We start from the raw sequence: 20458 nt of genomic DNA on the forward strand, positions 1-20458 counted from the left end.
TTTTTTTTTTGCGGTACGCGGGCCTCTCACTGCTGGGACCTCTCCCGCTGCGGAGCACAGGCTCCAAACGCGCAGGCCATGGCTCACGGGCCCAGCCGCTCCGCAGCATGTGGGATCTTCCTGGACCAGGGCATGAACCCGTGTTCCCTGCATCGGCAGGCGAACTCTCAACCCCTGCGCCACCAGGGAAGCCCTGCATATTGTTTCTTGATCCTCAGATATGCCCCTTTTGTCTGACTGGTTTTGAGATAAACAGAAACAAAAAAATCTATCTCACAAGGGATGCTTATGCACTAATTTAATTCTGGATAGGTGTTCACATAAAATGTTCCATAAAAAACATTATTATTAATATCCTTAATTAAAACAAAAACAGTTGCAGCACACAGATTCAGCCAAATTAGTAAAATTACAGATTAGGTAACTGGGTTGCTAAGCAATATTACATCCTCATTTTACTTAATTGCTGTAATTAGCATCTCCCTGCATACCACAATGCAAGACACACAAAAATAACTAAAGAAAAGAAAAGGAAGGAAGGAAGGAAGAAGAAACAGAGAAAGAAAGGGAGGATGGAAGGAAGGGAGGGAGGGAGGGAGGGAGGAAGGAAAAGCAGCTGGTTAGATCCCTTCAGTGGTTCTGGTGCTCCTTTTGAATACTTTAATCAACTGGTCACCCCTAATGGGGCTCAGCAGTCAACAGACTCTTCAGGAAAGAAGTGAGGGGAAATAATCCCTAATAACCCCCAAACTATCAGACAGGAAGGGCTGCCCAAGAACAAGCGTGCTGTCCCTCGGCCAAGAATAACTGAACACTTACCTCATTTCTACCTTCTAAACTTCTTTCATCTGAATATGGTGGTAAAAGACTTAGGCAAGGTCCCATCTCTCAGAAAGTTGATATCATTGAGGGATACTGAGTGTAAGCAAAGACCCTCTGAACACAGGAGAATGAGCAGCAAAACAGATTGGAGCCCAGTTTTGACTAGTTAATGGTATTACCCAGGTGCATTTCCAGAGACACGTGATCATCCTCCACACATTCCCCATGGCCTCACAATCATTCAGAGCCAGCTTCTGGCAGTTATAAAGAGGGAGGAAAGTAGATGTGAAAAGTTGCACTGATAAACTATCTCGTCTATCCTCCACAATGACTCTTGACAGTGTATTATGAGCTCCATTTTCCAAACAAGGAATCCATGGTTCTCTGTGGTAAAGTAGCTGCCCAGGACCACATATTGAGTGTCCAGCATTTGAGCCCAGGTCCACAAGACATTTCCACAATACCAGGAAAAGGAGCCAAACTCTACCTGGTCAACTTTAGGTGGGAAGGAAATTAAAGTGAGAGAGTATAATGAAGACTTCAGGTCATCCATGGGCTTAACTCATCCATGTACTTTCCTTCTCCAGGGATAAACAAGACTCACAGTCTGATGGCTGCTGTCACATCATGATCATCCAATGTCTTGGTAAGTTTTTCCTTTCAAGTTAATAGCCTTTTAATTATTTAGCAATTTTAGAACTCTCATTTTTAGATATATTCTTTGAATTGTCTGATTATCTTTACATATTCTTCTATCCCATCTATGCTTTAATTACTTCAACGTATATCACAATGGGTATAGAATACATATTATTAAAAGACCTTCAAGCACTTCTCCATGTAAGGTAATGACAATTAAAATCAGCCCTGGTTTACTGAGAAAATAAAGCCATGAGTGCATAAACTGAACAATTAGCTCTTACAACATTTGGCTTTTATCTCTCGCTTTTTTTTTTTAATTCCCCTACTATCAGCCTCTAGTACCATGTTGGCTCCTAACAGGAGCCTGTTAAAAGTTTCTTAAATTGAACTGAAATTCCTTCTCCAAGGATGAAGCCATCAGTTAAGCCACCTACCTGCAATGCTGTTACAGGCAGCATTCAGAACTAACTCTGTGATGTGAGGTAAGGGGTTCCAGGTTCCCTATTTCCATCTCACACTTCCCTCTCCCTATAAACAAACCCACAACTGTTAATTAACCCAATCCTTACATCACAATGACTTTGGGACACTACAAGTCCCTGATAAATACAGTATCACAGGTAGGATCAAATAGGTCCAATTACTTCTCATTCATACATTAATGCCAATTATTAATATTTTCCCCAATAATAACAGTTGCTAGCATTTATCAATCACTTATTATATCTCAGTAATCTGCTAAACGTTTATATACACTGTCTCAATCAGTCCTATTAATAACTATATGAAGCAGAAGATACCATTACCTCCTTCATATAGATGAGGAGACTTGTTTTCAGAGAGACTGATATTTTGCCCTAAATCACTTTGCAAGTAGAGGTCTCAGAATTTGACTCCTGGTTTGTCTGATTCCAAAGTCCATGAATCTCCTCACTCTGCTAATCTCCCACTCACCACCTCTGAAGAACTCCTGGATTGGTAAGAAGGAGGTCAGGAGGCTGACAGTTAATATGTGTACTAGGTATATGGGAACAAATGGAATGGATGGGTATGTAGGCAAACCCCACACTTTTCAGTTTGACAGAGTGCAGATTCTTGGGCATGTAGATCCTTTCATGCTACCCTAGGGAATGCCCATGGAATATGCCCACATTCTGTAAGAGTGAGGGTTGCTCCTAAGCTTAGCGTGAAAACCAGGGGCTGATTATAATTTAATGTTTGACAAATGCAATTGGCCAGCCTTTTCCAGTGGAAAGCGTTCTTAAAGTGTCTGAGGCTGGCCTGAGGCAGCAGCTACTTTTAGCACTTAGAAACAGGTTAGTTCCTGAGGCACCAAAGATTCCCCCAAATGTTCCATGTCTCTGGTTCCCAAGTGATATCAAAGGAGAGGAGTGCATATCCGTCTGTTCCTTTTTTTGAGCTACTTCAAACCCACAGGTCAGGGAACTGGGCTCAGAGCAGCGTCATTCTTTTTACAAGCTCTGTGCTTCTGAATTTTTCACCAACCACTGGGACTGGGTGGGCAGAACTTCTGGGTTAAACTTCTTCTAGAATTCCAGAAATATTGCAACCTTACTCCTCGCTCTCTGTAGACCTATCTCACTTGCCATTTGTGACGACAGTGACAAAAAACCAACACACTTACTCCTTATGGGCAAGAATACCTTTCTTTTTTTTAATGTTCAGCAACATCAAATAAGCTTTTAGCTAAGCAAAAAATGTTTTCCCAGGGATGCATAAAAAGCTGAAGGATGAGAACAACTAAAATTACAACATGTTTGCAAACTTCCTGAGCACACTGCTATGAACTGAGCCATCAATGTACAGAGGCACCATGGAATTTTGTCAGTGGAAAAAGTGACTGTAAACTTCTCTGCATGGAGGCTGACACCAAGAACATATTGTGAGCATTTCTAGGGCCTCTGCCTTGAAATACAATCAAATTTTCATCTCCCAGAAAAATATAAATTAGATGTGCCTGGGCCCCCCCAAAAAACCTCAAAACAAATCAGCAAATCAACTATGAACTGTCTGAGCTGAGGGATAACTTGATTTTAGAAGAAAACTGTTTCCTACTGGCTACAGTCCCAGCCAGTTCTTTCTGTGCAAAAGAAAAGACTATCTCTGACCTCCTGAACAATGCTTTCCAGAACTGCTAAGATGAAGGGAAGAGGACTGACAGCTGCCCAGTCCTGCTATGTGCCAGGCATCATGCTAAATAAGGCTGTAGTTAAGTCAGTGCAATGGATTGAATTCTGCTCCACCCCTACCCTATCAATTCATACGATGAAGCCCTAATCCTCAATGTGACTATATTTAGAGATAGAACCAAGGTCATTAAGGTTAAATGAGATCTTAATGATGGGGCCATGTTCTGATGGGATTAGTGCCCTTGTAAGAAGAGGCCCTGGAGAGCTCAAGTTTTCTCTCTCTCTCCTCATGCATGCAAAGAAGTCATGTGAGCCTGTAGCAAGGTGGCAGCCATCTACAAAATCAAGAAGAGAGCTCTCACCAGAAACCAACCACGCTTGGACCCTGATCTTAGACTTCCAGCCACCAGAATTGTAAGAAAATAATTATCTGTTGCTTAAGCCACCCAGTCTATGGTATTTTGTTGTGGCAGCACAAGCTAATACAGTCATCATATTTTAACTTTCATAATCACTCTGCAGTAGACATTTTTCAGACAAGGAAAATGTTTTCAGACAAGGAAAATGAGGATCAGAGAGGAGAAGTGATTTGCTCAAGATCATACAGCCTGTAAACTTGGGCTTAACTGGGCAAAACTGGAATGTGAACCCAAGTCTGTCAAATCCAATACTGTGATCTTTCCTCTCTGCCATTAAATTAAGTTGTTGTTCTTTTATTTTTTAAGGAGATAAGAGTAAAAATAACTAAATTTATTTAGCATTTACCATCATATCATATGCACGTTACACTGTCTAATGTGATCCTCTTTTTTTTATTAATTTATTTTTGGCTGCATTGGGTTTTCATTGCTGCATGCAGGCTTTCCCTAGTTGCAGCGAGTGGGGCTACTCTTCGTTGTGGTGTGCGGGCTTCTCATTGCGGTGGCTTCTCTTGTTGTGGAGCACAGGCTCTAGGCACATGGGCTTCAGTTGTGGCACGCTGGCTCCTTAGTTGTGGCTCACGGGCTCTAGAGCGGAGGCTCAGTGGTTGTGGCGCATGGGCTTAGTTGCTCCACGGCATGTGGGCTCTTCCCAGACTAGGGCTCGAACCTGTGTTCCCTGCATGGGCAGGCAGATTCTTAGCCACGGCGCCCCCAGGGAAGCCCCTAATGTAATCCTTATAACAACCTTGTCAGGCAGGTACAAATATCATCCACATATTACAAATATGGGACATGAGGCAAAAAGAGATGGTATGATTTGCCCAAGTTTCCAAAGCTGGTAAGTAGCTGGGATTTGGAGCCATGTTTTACTGTCTGAGGGATAATTCAACCATAGAAGAAACCTGTTTCCTACTGGTGACACTCCCAGCCAGTTTCTCTCATGCAAGAGAAAAGACTGTCTCTAACATTCTGAACAATGCTTCCCAGCACCGCTAAGCAAAGAGAAGAGGACTGACAGCTGCCCCGTCCTGCTATGTGCCAGGCATCATGCTAAATAAGGCTGTACTTAAGTCATCACTGTGCAGTGACATCCTGTGCACTGGAGGATCCATGCAGTGGGGCACTGCACAGTCATTCAAAGGAAGCTGAGGTAGAGGGCAAAGGACCCATGGAAAATGCCTATAAGATGAAAAAGCAGGGCAGCCATACTGTACATTCTAGGAGCTGTGAGCACCTGGATCCAGGACACCCTTTGAACTAATTCATCATTGGTCATCACAGCTTGAGGCAAAACAGTGCTTCCGAAGAACCACAGAGGAGAAAGAACCCAGTCCTTGCTATGGCACTTGCTTCCTACCGTGAACCCTGGAAGGCAGCAGAGCCTTCCAGGAATCTTCTAAACCAGTGGTTCTTATTAGCCTGCATCAGAAACACCTGGAGGGCTTGTTTACTCACAGATGGGCTGGGCTCCACTTCAGAAGTTTCTGATTTAATTGGTCTGAAGTGGGATGGAGAATTTGCGGTCTGGGACCCTACTTTGAGAACCCTTGGTCTAAGTCCTGGGTAGAAACTCCAGGTCTCTGAGAGCATCCCCAGCTCCGTCCTCACTCTGTTGGGGGATCTGAGTGGCCATCTATTCATGATTAAGTTGTTAGGAGAGCTAAGGAAAGCTTTGAGCAGATTCAAAGAGCCACCAAAACTTCAGGGAATAAGAAACATGCTCCTGGGACGCTGCAGAGAATGGTGGTTAAGAAGGTGGGTTCAGAAGCAGAATCTCAGGTCTGATTCTCACCAGCTGTATGACTGTGGGTAGTTACTTAACCTCTTAGTTCCTCAGCTTACTTCTTTGTGAAATCGGAATAAACCTTAAACCTTGTAGGGTTGTGAGGGTTAAATGTGGTATCCCTGAGGACTACATGTGCTTGATGCTTGTTAAAAACACAGACTCCTGGGCTTCCCTGGTGGCGCAGTGGTTAAGAATCCGCCTGCCAACGCAGGAGACATGGGTTCGAGCCCTGGTCCAGGAAGGTCCACACATGCCGTGGAGCAACTAAGCCCGTGTGCCACAACTACTGAGCCTATGCTCTAGGGCCCGAGAGCCACAACTGCTGAAGCCCGTGCTCCGCAACAAGAGAAGCCACTGCAATGAGAAGCCCGTGCACTGCAATGAAGAGTAGCCCCTGCTCGCCGCAACTAGAGAAAGCCTGCAAGCAACAATGAAGACCCAGCGCTGCCAAAAATAAAATAAATAACTTTTTTAAAAAAGGAGCTGCTTTCTTAAACAACAACAACAACAAAACAGACTCCTGACTCGTAACCCTGGCCTGCTCAGCCAGAATCTCCAGGGCAGGGCCTTGGGACCAGGTGATTCTTAAATTGGGTAAGTTTTGCAAACTCAGATAGAATCCATGTAAAGCCCTTGGCGTTGATCTATGCTCCCTCCACAAAGCTCAGCCACTGGCTTATTACCAGCTGGGTCTAGCTATTTGCAAATGGTACTACCATGGCCTTTGTGATAACGTTACCCAGGATGATTAATTAGTAGACACCCTAACCTATAATAAAATTTTAGAAGACGTGGCTCTGTATCCACAAATAAAAATTAATTGGACCATACATTTAAGATTCATGTACAGTACTGTTTATAAATTTTACCTCAATAAAAGGTTTTCAAAAGAAATATTAAAAAGACATGACCCCCCCTTCCTTAGAGAAATGCCCTCGAAGACAAATAACGCTACTAGACAGGCTATGTGCCCAAATGCTCATATATCAAGGGCACAGTGCCACATGTGACTGCCTGGAACGCATGGAAAGTAAATGAAAGAGTCACCTGATGAACTTCAACATGCGGTCGGGGAAGAAGCCACTGGAAGTACTGGGGTGGCTTCTATAATGCAATGATCCAGAGTTTCCTTGGACTTCTACCGCTTCTAACGGTGGTTTCTCTAAACCATCCTCAGCCCAGCCTCCCACCTCAGAGAACCAGCTTTACCTGCAAGGACACAAGAGTTTCAGTCCTCAGCTGAGATGAACGCTGCTTTACAGCCTGGAGCTACAAAGGGGCTACATCTCCCCCTCGTGATTACACAGGGGAAGGGAGGGGTCCTTTTCCTCGCTCTTTGTTTACCAAAAGTCTTTTTCTAGATACATCCACAGGGTCGAGGAGGGGAGCTGACCATGACCAATGTGTGCAAACCACGGCAGCTGAACAAGCCAAAAGGTCAGTGAAAAACCCATTTCCCCAAAGCGCATCTCTCCCTGGGTTAGGCAGAGGGCAGCATTCTGCCTAGTGCATTAACAGATGAGGACTCAGAAGAGGGAGGTGAAGTGATCAGGCGGGGTAAGACTGTTTTCGCGGGAGCAAAACTAGGATGGGAAGTTCAGCTCCTGCATCTCCAGCCTGCTGCTCAAGGACAGACAGCTCCTTACCTACTAGCTCAAGGGGCTGAAGTAAGAATGGACTGCCAGCGCTGCCTTAACATCTTACCTCTGCCTCACAGGCTTCCAGCTTAAGATCAGGGTCATGATTATGGGCCTAATTTTATCATTGCTCCTATGGCTAATATACGCACATCATAGTGAAGTATTTTGCAGTGCAGAGGTCAGTAATTTGGGAGAGGGGTAGCGAGATGAGAGGTCAAGTATCCCCGCTACATCTCCTTTATATTTAGGTGGCAGACATTGATTTTTTAAAATGTTGCATCTTCTGTTCTAAATGGGCAGTTTGCACTGAATGGGGTTTCCATTTCCTATTTCCATACTGGACGCAGGCTTATGGTTTTAGGCTATTCATGTGTTTTGCTCATAATCCAGACCTGACATCCCTATGGCTCATGAGCCTATGACAGGCGCCCCACCCAAACCTACTCAGATACCCTTCACTGTGTCTGTGCACCCATCTCCCCTTCTGGGGGCTTTGCTTTTTTATGGGTTCATATCTATGATTTTCTTCAATGAGTGCCCTGAGCCACAGGTGCCCCAGTCTGGGAAGATCCCACATGCCGCGGAGGACCATGAGCCATGGCCGCTGAGCCTGCGCGTCCGGAGCCTGTGCTCCGCAACAGGAGAGGCCGCGGCAGTGAGAGGCCCGTGTACCGCAAAAAAAAAAAAAAAAAAAAGAAAGTGATGGGGATTGTGCTGAATTTGAATGAACCCCAAGACATAGCCTGAATCTTCGCAGGAACATTTCAGGATGCTTGGATTCTGATCATTGAGGTTTTACTGTAAACATCAGTAGTACTTGAATAGCTAGCCTGCTGAAATTTCTGAGGCTTAGGAGACTCAAATTAAATTACTGTTTTATTTCATTTTATTTATTTGATTAATATCTAAGTGATCTAGGCCTGGTTCCTAGCCCCGGAAGGCTTCCTCTATTCACCTCTGGGGCCAATAATTGGCATTTTCAGGTTACTTCTGCTGTTCTCCATAACCAACCATGAGTGGAAGTAAGAGGGATTTTAGGGAGTTTCAGCTCTATTCACTATTGCCATTTTGAGTTTGTGGTACTTTTGCTCGGCTACTGAGTCTCATCGTCTTCCCTGCACCTGAGCCTTGACTATAACCTGTCAGGCATCTCAATCCCTTCAGAACGGAGAACCCACCTTGATTCTACCTCTTGCTCAGAACAGATGCCCCCAAACCTCAGTCCACTATGCTGCATCCACTGGACCAAACTCCTTCCAGGGTTTGCCCCACATTGTTCAATAATTCATTCAACAGACATTTAAGGGCCCCAAATTACCAGGCACTGTGCCAGCAGGGGCCACAAACATTATGTTAATACACATAGCTTCTAGGTAGAGAAACAGAGGTAACAGGAGTAATGAAAACTGCACCCATTGTCATAAGGCACATACAGAAAGAGCTCGCAGCAGAAGCCAGGCGTGAAGGCAAGACTCTGGTTTGATGTGCTTTCATGCTCAGGATATAGGGCCTTAAAGAAGGGGGTAAGCATATGATGTATTAGGATAATGTCACATGAACAGTAAGTATGCATTGAAGGTGCTAAGAAACAGACCCTGGCAGCCCCACTTCCACGGGCAGCATCACACAACTGCAGAAGAACTTGTTATGGGGTCTCCCGCTGAGTGAGCTTTAAAAAGCACAATGGGACATTCCCACGTGACATTTTTTGTGCCACCAAGTGAAGTCCCTTTCTTAATTCTACCTGAACATCAAGACTGTAAACACACTGGTATAGTTCATCTCAGAGGGAATGGGATGGAGACCCAGGAAGGTGACTAGGCTGGGACCGTATCACAGATGGCACTGTTCCTTCCTGATGGAGAAGCAGTTTGTTCTCTGGCTTTGTGTTGCCCTGTGTTTGGTCATAAATAATAATCTATCAATAAACGGCTAAAAACGTGTGGCTATATTCTGGAGGAACTCTCAGCTCTTACTGCAAGAGGAAGCAGTAATATCATAATATGCTGAAATAACTGTAATTGATTAAATAGTTTCAAACAGACCACACATCATACCCGGACACAAAACCATGGCTACCTGGTGGCAAGAAGAGGGTACGTGTGAACTGGGCTGAACCAGGCTTCCTTCCTCCGTGGCATGTTGTCATAAATTAGAAGGTCCTTCTCAGTCAGCACAACCAGGGCTGGCTTCCACTGTTTCTCGCTGTCCCCGGGCACCTGAAACAGAAAGCAGAGACCCATCAAGCAACAGCCTGAGAAAAGAGTACCTGAAAAGAAGTTGGCATCCCCCCAGTCAGAAGACTCAACAATACAAGTGCCTTTTGGTTCAGGTTGTAAAAATCAAAATGAGAAGAAACTATTCATGGTTGCATGATTCTTTTTTTTTTTTTTTTTTTTTTTTTGTGGTTCACGGGCCTCTGTTGCGGCCTCTCCCGCTGCAGAGCACAGGCTCCGGACGCGCAGGCTCAGAGGCCATGGCTCACGGGCCCAGCCGCTCCGCGGCATGTGGGATCTTCCCGGACTGGGGCACGAACCCGTGTCTCCTGCATCGGCAGGCGGACTCCCAACCACTGTGCCACCAGGGGAGCCCCGGTTGCATGATTCTTGATCCTTGAAAATATGTTTTCTCAAGGGCCCTGGTATATACAGTCAGTGCAGCCAAGAAGTAGCCCAGCAGCCAAACATCTGTCACTGTTTCTCACCTGCCAGTCCGCACTGAAATCTCTATTTTATAGTGGGACGCAAATGCGTAGGGGAATAAGCACTCCCAGCTGGTTCTCTGGTAGAGTGCATTGTTTTTATTATGAAATGGTAAGGTCTGAAAGCTTCTGAATAAATATCCAAAGGCTCCAGAAATATACCATGGAGGCAAATGTCTGTCTCCACAGGCATGAGACGTCACAGCTCTTCCCCCACTCTTTCACTCTTAGGTTGTTTCTGTGATTCAGGCACCATCTTAAAATTCTTTTGTTCAACTGAATGTTTATTTCCTTTCATGGAGAATACTTCTGCAACTCAAGGGCTGAGATGACCTGGCAGGGATACAAGAGGATTCAAACATCAGCTGGATGTTTGGACCAGATGACCTTTAAAGTTCCTTTCAATCCTGAGAGTCTGTGTAGCTCAGACCTTATCTCATGAGCCATCCCTCCTCTGCCCAGTGTTGATTTGACCAGACTCCCTAAGTGTTCTTCCACCCATGAAAATGCCCTCCTTCCCACTTGAACTCTGGGCCCTGGCATAAATCTTTCTGATCAGTTTGGAAAAGCTCAGTACTCTAGCCTTGGTACTCCAAGCACAGATCATGTTCCAGTAGCATCAGCATCACCTGGAAGCTTGCTAGAAATGCAGAATCTCAGGTCCATCCCAGACCTATTGAATCAGAATCTGCACTTTACCAGATCTTCAGGTGATTCTTATCATCATGAAAGATAACAAACACTGCTGTAGACGAGATTAAGATTGTCTTTGATACTGGCAGTTAATCCAGTGATGATTCAACTCTCTCATAATGAACCACCATCTCCAATTTCTTCAGAAATAAAAGAAACAGTAAACTAAATAAACAGTAAGCTAAATAAATGATAAAGCAATTTCTTCCCTTTCTATGCTTATCATTATCTTTTCTAAGCACCACAGTGAGATCTGTATTGAGGTGGAAGCAAGTGTGTGTGGCTTTACAACTGACTGATCAGAGAGAAGGTGTGCAGGATGATATGAGGGTTGAGCTTTTGTAGGTTTATGTAGCTTATAGGCTGCCTGACCTGTATAACTTGGAGCAAGTTGTTATTCTCTGTCCTTCTGTTTCCTCACTGATAACATACAACAGTATATTCTGGAGCTAGAATGCCTGAACATAAATCATAGCTCCACAATTTGCTACAACATCCCCACAAGACCGTGGGATCTTGGGCAAGTCAGTTACCCTCTTTGTATCTCAGTTTTTGTATCTGTAAAATGGGGAAATAATAGTACCTATATCAGAGGGTTGTTGTGAAGATTGAGTTAAAATGTCTAAAATGCAGATTAAACATCATTTAGAGCCTGTTTAGTAGCATGGACCTCATAATGCTGGAGAGGAGATTAAATGAGACAGTGCATGTTATGTGCTGAGCCTGGTACCTGGCAGATGGTGAAACTCAGGATGGGAAAATTGTGGCAGGCTCACCAATTTTTAAACTTATCAAAAAAAGGTATTCTTTGGAAACAGCAACAATATAACTACCTGCTTTCCCTGGGAAAAACTATAAGGCAAGACACGATTATCTTTGGTGCTGACAATTTCAACTCATTCTCCTCCCAGGAAGAATTCATTACACAATGACCACCTTTACTTTTGAATGCCCACCTTCCAACAATTCCAAATAAACATTTACTTTTTAGAATGAAGGAATCCCCTGTAGAGCTATTTATACTAGAATGTGAATGACTGCTTGGCTTATTTCCCCCTTTATGCATTTTATGCATACAAAAAAATTGAGCCTTAGCTTATTGCTTTTTCCAACAGTATCTTCAAGAGATCAAAATGAATTGTTAGAGAAGGCAATGTACCAGACCCTACAAGGTGAATAAGCTATGGTCTCAAGGCATAAAGTGTTTGGGGGGTTTAGAATAAATTTTTTCCAGCCTCTACATTAAACCTAGTAAATTACTTTTCCAGCTCATTAAATAGGACTGGAGAAGCTACAAACAATCCTCCCAAAGCGCCTGTCTTACTTACCTCGTCACATCTGATCCATTAACTTTGACTGGAACCAGTCACTTAAATGTGAACACAACTAAGCATCATTCTTCAAAAACAATATTAAGTTTGTAAAATAAATGTCAACAGTAAATACCATCAGTAAAGTGCAGACCTTTCTAATGGTGGAATCATAAACTCACCCACATGTTAAGTGGCATATATAGGTATGAATAATACCAAAGCCCTAAAACATTTTGTGGTTTACTAAGACTTCGGTGTTGATAAGTTAATTCTGCTGCAAGAAGACTCAGAGTGGGCAATCCCCACCATCCTTGTGTACAGAATGTTCGTTTTGATACTATGTGGATGCTCAAAGGCAGAAGTCTGCTCATGAGGACCACCGACTTTCCAAGGAGAAAATATTCATGTTGAAGAACAGGTTTTTAAAACTATGCTTTGGGCCACGTGAGCTCCACATTGTAAAGCCTTTCAAGGACACTTTTCTTCAGGCTTGAATATTTAGGTTGTAGTTTGGTGACAACTTCTGTTACAAGTCCAAATTTCCTGGCACCCAAAGATTCTCCAGTGTCTATGCAACAATTCTGGGGATGTGTCTGCATTTTACTGAAACGTGACTCCTGAAACGGATGTGACAACTTTCATCTCCACTCCAGCTTCCCGCCATCAGATGCTGCATCGGTCAGAGACTCAAGAACTGATCATGTTTCTAATGAAGAAGGTGAAGCGAAAAAGCAGGGAAACAGACATTCAATTTTGAAATTATTCTGATGCGCAACTGAAGTGAGCTAAATCCCATAGGGGGATATTGCACAGTCACCTCTGCAGAGCATGAGAGAAAAGGTTTATGAAAAGACAAGCAGAATCTAAGAGAGAGTGGTAAGAAGTCAAGGTTGAAAACTGAGGGAAGTAGATATAAATGTATGAAATCAACACGTTGTATACCTTAAACTTACACAATGTTCTATGTCAATTTTATCTCAATTTAAAAAAGAATTGAGGGAAGTAGTCATTGAATCCTCAATTTGAGGCAGGTCTCAACAGTCATCTAGTCATAAAACAAAATGTGAAACAACTGAAAGAGAGTTTGTATAGGGTTGCAGCCGGGTTGGGGTCCCAGACTTTATGGCTTTATCCTCCAACAACTCACATCTCTGAGCGGGGTTCCTAACAAACACTGAAATACGTTTGAAAACTGCTGAACTCGTTTCCTCTAAAATACCTGGAATCTGCAGATTACTTTCAAAGAGATGGTTTTACCAAAGCAGAAACTAACATACCATTGTAAAGCAATTATACGCCAATAAAGATGTTAAAAAAAATTAAAGTTATAAGATAATGAAAAATACAAAAAAAAACCCCAAAACTTTTCCGTGCCCTTTCTGTAGGTACTTGCAAAGAAAAGAATGATGCTGTTGCCTCTTAGAGCTGTAAAAGTTAAATGAATAAATACACATAAAGAACTTAGAAATGTCTTGAGTACAGTAAACAGGCAAGTCTTAAACACGTTAGGTTTTCTCGTGGTGATCATTTTGCAATGTGTAGAAATATCGAATCACTGTGTTGTGCACCTGGAACTAATATAGTGTTGTAGGTCAATTATACTTCAAACAAACAAACTCATAGAAAAAGAGATCAGATCTGCGGTTCAGAGGTGGGGATGGGGGAGGGGGAATTGGAGGAAGATGGTCAAAAGGTACAAACTTGCAGTTACAAAATAAATAAGTACTAATGATGTACAATATGATTAATACAATTAACACTGCTGTGTGCTATATATGAAAGTTGTTGAGAGCAAATTTTCTCATCACAAGGAAAATATATATATTTTTTCTTTTATTTTGTATCTTTACGAGATGGTGGATGTTCACTAAACTTATTGTGATAATCAGTCCATGATGTATGGTAAGTCAAATCATTATGCCGCATACCTTAAACTTATACAGTGCTATATGTCAGTTATAACTCAATAAATAAATAAATAAATAAAATAGATAAAAATTAACAAACAATAAGTAAAGAGGTCTATGGAATTAAAAAATATTAGCTCTTTCTACTAAGAATATCAAATTAAAGATCTGAGTGACCTTGGGCAAGAATTATTTGCCTTTGGAGCTCTAATGTCCTCATCTGTCAAAGGATAGGGTAAGACTAAATTATTGCTAACAGCCTCTCCAATTGAAAATCAGATTTTTTTTTTTTTTTTTTTTTTAGTTTAAAATTCCCTGCTATATAGGCTGGGACTGCTTTAGTTTCTAGACTCTTGCTTTATACCTCTTCTGTGTTCAGTGGACTTTGCTCACAGGGCAAAAAACAATGTGTGGGTCTCTTTTTCTCTCCTCATACCAACTCACTCTTCCCAACATACTTATTTTCTTTTTTTTTTAACATCTTTATTGGAGTATAATTGCTTTACAATGGTGTGTTAGTTTCTGCTGTATAACCAAGTGATCAGCTATATGTATACATATATCCCTATATCCCCTCCCTCTTGCGGAGGTCTCCCTCCCACCCTCCCTATCCCACCCCTCTAGGTGGTCACAAAGCACCGAGCTGATCTCCCTGTGCTATGCGACTGCTTCCCACTAGCCATCTATTTTACATTTGGTAGTGTATATACATCCATGCCACTCTCTCACTTCGTCCCAGCTTACCCTTCCCCCTCCCCGTGTCCTCAAGTCCATTCTCTACATCTGTGTCTTTATGCCTGTCCTGCCCCTAGGTTCATCAGTACCATTTTTTTTTAGATTCCATATATATGTGTTAGCATACGGTATTTGTTTTTCTCTTTCTGACTTACTTCACTCTGTATGACAGACTCTAGGTCCATCCACCTCATTACAAACAACATACCTATTTTCTCCTTCTACTTGAGCACAAGGTGAGGAAGAAGTGTTTGGAGCCAAACAACATCTTCAAAATCTGGCTTTACCAGTTCTTAGCAGAACTGCCATAAGCACTTGTTCACTGATGTGTAAGATGCTAATCATGACCTCCTATGCATATTATATGAGGGTTGAATGAGACAATGCATATAAAGCTCTTCCCAGACGGCAGGTACTGGCAGCTTAACTCTCTCCATTGCGTACCTCGAGTGCACTCTTCTTCCATCCATCCTGCTCAGGAAGGAAGGTGTAGCATAAGCGGAGTGACTAACAGTAGAGTGAAAGCAGTTCATAAAAGAAGGTCAATCACAACCTTGGTTTTGGAGATCATGGTTATCTCGACCACTTTTTAATTTATGTCTTTTCACCTCAGGTTGCAAAGTATTTAGAACAAAGGACAGGATAGCAGGGTAAAATAATTAGCAGTTATCGACTTCCAAATGCGTTACAAACATTAGATAATCCCTGCACCAACTCTCCGAGAGGCAGATAAAGATCATCTCCAATTTACCAAAGGGAGCACAGGGAAGCGCTAAGCAAGTCCCACGCAACCTGCAACTCTCTTCCAAGTGGTCCTGAACCACACCGAGACCCAGCATTCAGGAGCCAGGTGGGTCATCCACAGCTTGACGCAGAGGAGAATGGAAAGAAAGAGAAAGCAAAGGAGAAAGGGGAAGAAGGCTAGAAAAAGAAGGTTCAGGACGGGGTTCTGGGGGAGCCTCAGCTTCACAGGACTAATTTCTCGCCTCTCACACAATTCCCAAATTGTTTGGCACCTGGATTACACGGTGAATTCAAGGTGGCTTAGAGTGAGCAGCAGACTGAGTGATCCCTTTTGTCTGCTGGATGTCAAGACAGTGATGAAAAATGCTGGAGAAAGCAGAGTGAAAACTATGGGATGAAAAATATAGTCTGACTGTGGGGCAATTAAAGAGGACATCATTTTTATAGGCCAACTCTCCCAACAACCAACAGCAGCAGTCCTCAGGTTCAAGCTTGCTCTCTTCTGCCAAACTGTGACACTGGGTCTGGACTCCTCTAAGCCATATATAGTAATGCCCCAGATTCTGGGCTTAGGGTTGGAATGCTCACCAGAGTCAACATACAAGTTAGTGAGGTGAGACTCTGGCGCTTGGGTGATAGATAAATCAGTCACCTCAGGTGTCGACAGGACGATGCTCCCTCTGGAGACTCCAGGGAAGAATTCTTCCTTGCCTCTTCCTATCATGTGGTAGCTACCAGTACTCCCTGGTGTTTTGTGGCTTCGTACTGCATGCGTCCAATCTCTGCTTCCGTTGTCACATGGACTGCTTTCTTTGTGTCTTCTTATGGCCTTATAAGCACACCCATCATTGAATTTAGAGCCTACTGTATTCCAATATGAACTCAACTAATTACATCTGCAAAGACCCTATTTCCAAACCAGGTCACGTTCTGAACTGGGGGCGCAAGGTTAAGACAAGAAATTAATCATAAGAAAATGGTCTGAACCCACTATATTTTCAGTCAGTTTTCCAGTTTTGTCTTTTTTTCCCTTTGAACACTTGCAGACCCAGAGTAGATTTTTTTGAAAGTTATCTTATTTACTGAGTATGCAGAAGGTCAGATGCTAACGGACTCTCCCAGAGGCCTTGGTGGCTCTATTAAAAGTAATGCCTTGGTCCCCGGTATTTCATAATGAAGCCAACCTTAGGGCAGATCACACATATCCACGGAGGTAAGTGCACAGCCAGGTTGTTTGTTTGTTTGTTTTTTTGCGGTACGCAGGCCTCTCACTATTGTGGCCTCTCCCGTTGCGGAGCACAGGCTCCGGACGCGCAGGCTCAGCGGCCATGGCTCACGGGCCCAGCCGCTCCGCGGCATGTGGGATCTTCCCGGACCGGGGCACGAACCCGTGTCCCCCTGCATCGGCAGGCAGACTCTCAACCACTGCGCCACCAGGGAAGCCCTGTTTTCAGTTTTTTGAGGAACCTCCATACTGTTTTCCACAGTGGCTGCACCAATTTACATTCGCACCAACAGCGCAAGAGGGTTTCCTTTTCTCCACACCCTCGTGAACACTTGTTATCTGTTGCTTTCTGATGACAGCCATTCTGACATGTGTGAGGCTTATTAGATTTTGAGTCATTTAAATCTGACAATTTAAAAATCTATATGACAAGGAAGAATTCTCTTTATCAAGGGAGGATACGGCTGAGAGAGTAAACACGTATTAAGAGCCTACTCTATGATGAGCACCGTTACGGGTTGTACTGTGTTGCCCCCTCCCCCAAATTCATATGTTGAAGTCTTAACTCCAGTACTACAATATGTGACCATTTTTCGAAATATGGTCATTGCAGATGTAATTAATTAAGATGAGGTTATACCAGAATACAGGGGCCCCTAATCTAATATGATTGGTGTGCTTATACCAGGGGACATCTGGACACAGACACACACACAAGGAGCACATCACATGAACACGCAGGCAGAGATCAGGGTGATGCTTCTAGAAGTCACAAAATGCCTAAGGTTGCCAGCAACCCAGCAGAAGCTAGGAGAGAAACAAGGAACAGATTCTCCCTCACAGCCCTCAGAGGGAACCAACCCTGCCAGCGCCTGAATCTTGGGTTTCTAGCTTCCGGAACTGTGAGGCAATACATTTCTGTTGTTTAACCCACCCAGTTTGCGGCAGTTTGTTATGGCAGCTCTAGGAAATAAGACAAGCACTGTGATATGTTTCACTTCTTTCAATCCTTCCAACACGATGAGGCATTTATTATTATCCCCATTTTATAGAAGAAACTGTGGTTGAGAGAGGTCACGTACAGCCAAGGTTACATTAGTTCCTGTCTTCAAAGCTGTGATACTTTCGTATCACAAAGCTGTCTCCTACAAGAAAAGGGGGATGATGTGGGAAAATGAGGTAAAAGGTAGGAGGGAAGACGGCTGGGAACTCAGCCATGATGCTTCCTGCAGGCTGGAGAGCCGGGATCCTGTTCTGTGCACCCACGCAGCAGGCTGTTTCCCACGGGTCCTTCCCTTTGCCCCTCTTTCCCACCTCCTGGCACGTAGGGCTTCACTCAGGCCAGACATCAGTCTAATCCAAGCTCCTAACTTCCCTTCCTAATCATCAAAGCTCTTGACTCCCCCAGTCTCACATCTCATTAAAGTATTTCAAGACTAAGGTGTAGAGAGAAGGCGGAAGATGGCGGAAGAGTAAGACGCGGAGATCACCTTCCTCCCCACAGATACACCAGAAATACATATACACGTGGAACAACTCCTACAGAACACCTACTGAAGGCTGGCAGAAGACCTCAGACCTCCCAAAAGGCAAGAAACCCCCCACGTACCTGGGTAGGGCAAAAGAAAAAACAGAGACAAAAGAATAGGGACGGCACCTGCACCAGTGGGAGGGAGCTGTGAAGGAGGAAAAGTTTCCACACACTAGGAAGCCCCTTCGCGGGCGGAGACTGCGGGAGGCGGAGGGGGGAGCTTCGAAGCCGCGGAGGACTGCACAGCAACGGGTGCGGAGGGCAAAGCGGGGAGATTCCCGCACAGAGGATCGGTGCCGACCGGCACTCACCAGCCCGAGAGGCTTGTCTGCTCACCCGCCGGGGCGGGCGGGGCTGCGAGCTGAGGCCGGAGCGCAGGGAGAGGACTGGGGTTGGCGGCTTGAACATAGCCTGAAGGGGTTAGTGCACCACTGCTAGCCGGGAGGGAGTCCGGGGAAAAGCCTGCACCTGCCGAAGAGGCAGGAGACTTTTCCTTCCCTCTTTGTTTCCTGGGGCGTGAGGAGAGGGGTTTAAGAACGCTGCTTAAAGGAACTCCAGAGACGGGCGCGAGCCGCGGCTAAAAGCGCGAACGCCAGAGACGGGCGCGAGCCGCGGCTGAAAGCGCGGACCCCAGAGACGGGCGCGAGCCGCGGCTGAAAGCGCGGAATCCAGAGACGGGCGCGAGCCGCGGCTGAAAGCGCGGAATCCAGAGACGGGCGCAAGCCGCGGCTAAAAGCGCGGACCCCAGAGGCGGGCGGGAGACGTTAAGGCTGCTGCTGCCGCCACCGAGGGGCCTGTGTGCGAGCACAGGTCACTCTCCACACCCCTCTTCCGCGGAGCCTGTGCAGCCCGCCACTGCCAGGTTCCCGGGATCCAGGGACAACTTCCCAGGGACAGCGCACAGCGCGCCTCAGGCTGGTGAAAAGTCACGCCGGCCTTTGCCACCGCAGGCCCGCCCCGCACTCTGTGCCCCTCCGTCCCCGCCGGCCTGAGTGCGCCAGAGCCCCCAATCAGCGGCTCTTTTAACCCCATCCTGTCTGAGCAAAAAACAGACGCCCTCCAGCGATCTACACGCAGTGGCAGGGCCAAATCCAAAGCTTAGCCCTGGGAGCTGTGAGAACAAAGAAGAGAAAGGGAAATCTCTCCCAGCAGCCTCAGAAGCAGCGGATTAAAGCTCCACAATCAACTTGATATACCCTGCATCTATGGAATACCTGAATAGACAACCAATCATCCCAAATTAAGGAAGTGGACTTTAGGAGCAAGATCTATGATTTTTTCCCCTTTCCTCTTTTTGTGAGTGTGTATGTGTATGCTTCTGTGTGAGATCTTGTCTGTATAGTCTTGCTTCCACCATTTGTCCTAGGGTTCTATCCGTCCATGTTTTTTTTTTTAATTTTTTTAATAATTAATTTTAATAACAATATTATACTTTACCTTCGTTCTTTCTTTCTTTCTTTCCGTCCTTCCTTCCCTCCTTTAGACAACGAATCATCCCAAATTGAGGAGGTGGTCTCTGACAGCAAGATTTAGGATTTTTCCCCATTTACCTCTTTTAGTGAGGGTGTATGTGTATGCTTCTGTGTAAGATTTTGTCTGTATAGCTTTGCTGCCAACATTTGTCCTAAGGTTCTTTCCGTCCCTTTTTTTTTTTTCTAAATAAGAATTTTTTAATTCAATAACTTTATTATACTTTATTTTATTTTTACTGTATCTTCTTTCTTTCTGTCTTTTTTCCTTCTTTCCCTCCTTCCTTCCTTCCTCCCTCCCTCCCTCCTTTCTTTCCTTCTTGCCTTCTTTCCTTCTTTGCTTCTTTCTTTCTTTCTTCCTTCCTTCCTACCCTCCTTTCCTTCTTTCTTTCCTCATACTTCTACTAATTCCCTCTACTTTTTCTCCCTTTTATCCTGAGCCGTGTGGATGAAAAGCTTTTGGTGCTCCAGCCAGGAGGCAGGGCTCTGCCTCTGAGGTAGGAGAGCCAACTTCAGGACACGGATCAACAAGAGACCTCCCAGCTCCACATAATATCAAACGGCGAAGATCTCCCAGAGACCTCCATCTTAACACTAGCACCCAGCTTCACTCAACGACCAGCAAGCCACAGTGCTGGAAAACCTATGCCAAACAACTAGCAAAACAGGAACACAACC

At 44.5% G+C, this 20458-nt stretch overlaps 1 protein-coding gene across 2 annotated transcripts in view; it reads right to left on the reverse strand.

The window, feature by feature from the left end:
* SNTB1 (syntrophin beta 1) overlaps positions 1 to 20458 on the reverse strand; it is a 239078-nt gene that overhangs the window by 39447 nt on the left and 179173 nt on the right. For both annotated transcript variants that reach the window (XM_082858486.1, XM_082858485.1), the window contains exon 4: positions 9542 to 9681. In XM_082858486.1, coding sequence (XP_082714612.1) covers positions 9542 to 9681 — 140 coding nt within the window. The remainder of the gene's footprint in view (positions 1 to 9541; positions 9682 to 20458) is intronic.

The sequence above is a fragment of the Leucopleurus acutus genome (genome assembly GCF_964270905.1).
Source record: "Leucopleurus acutus genome assembly, chromosome: 17".
In the NCBI taxonomy this organism is placed as follows: domain Eukaryota; kingdom Metazoa; phylum Chordata; class Mammalia; order Artiodactyla; family Delphinidae; genus Leucopleurus; species Leucopleurus acutus.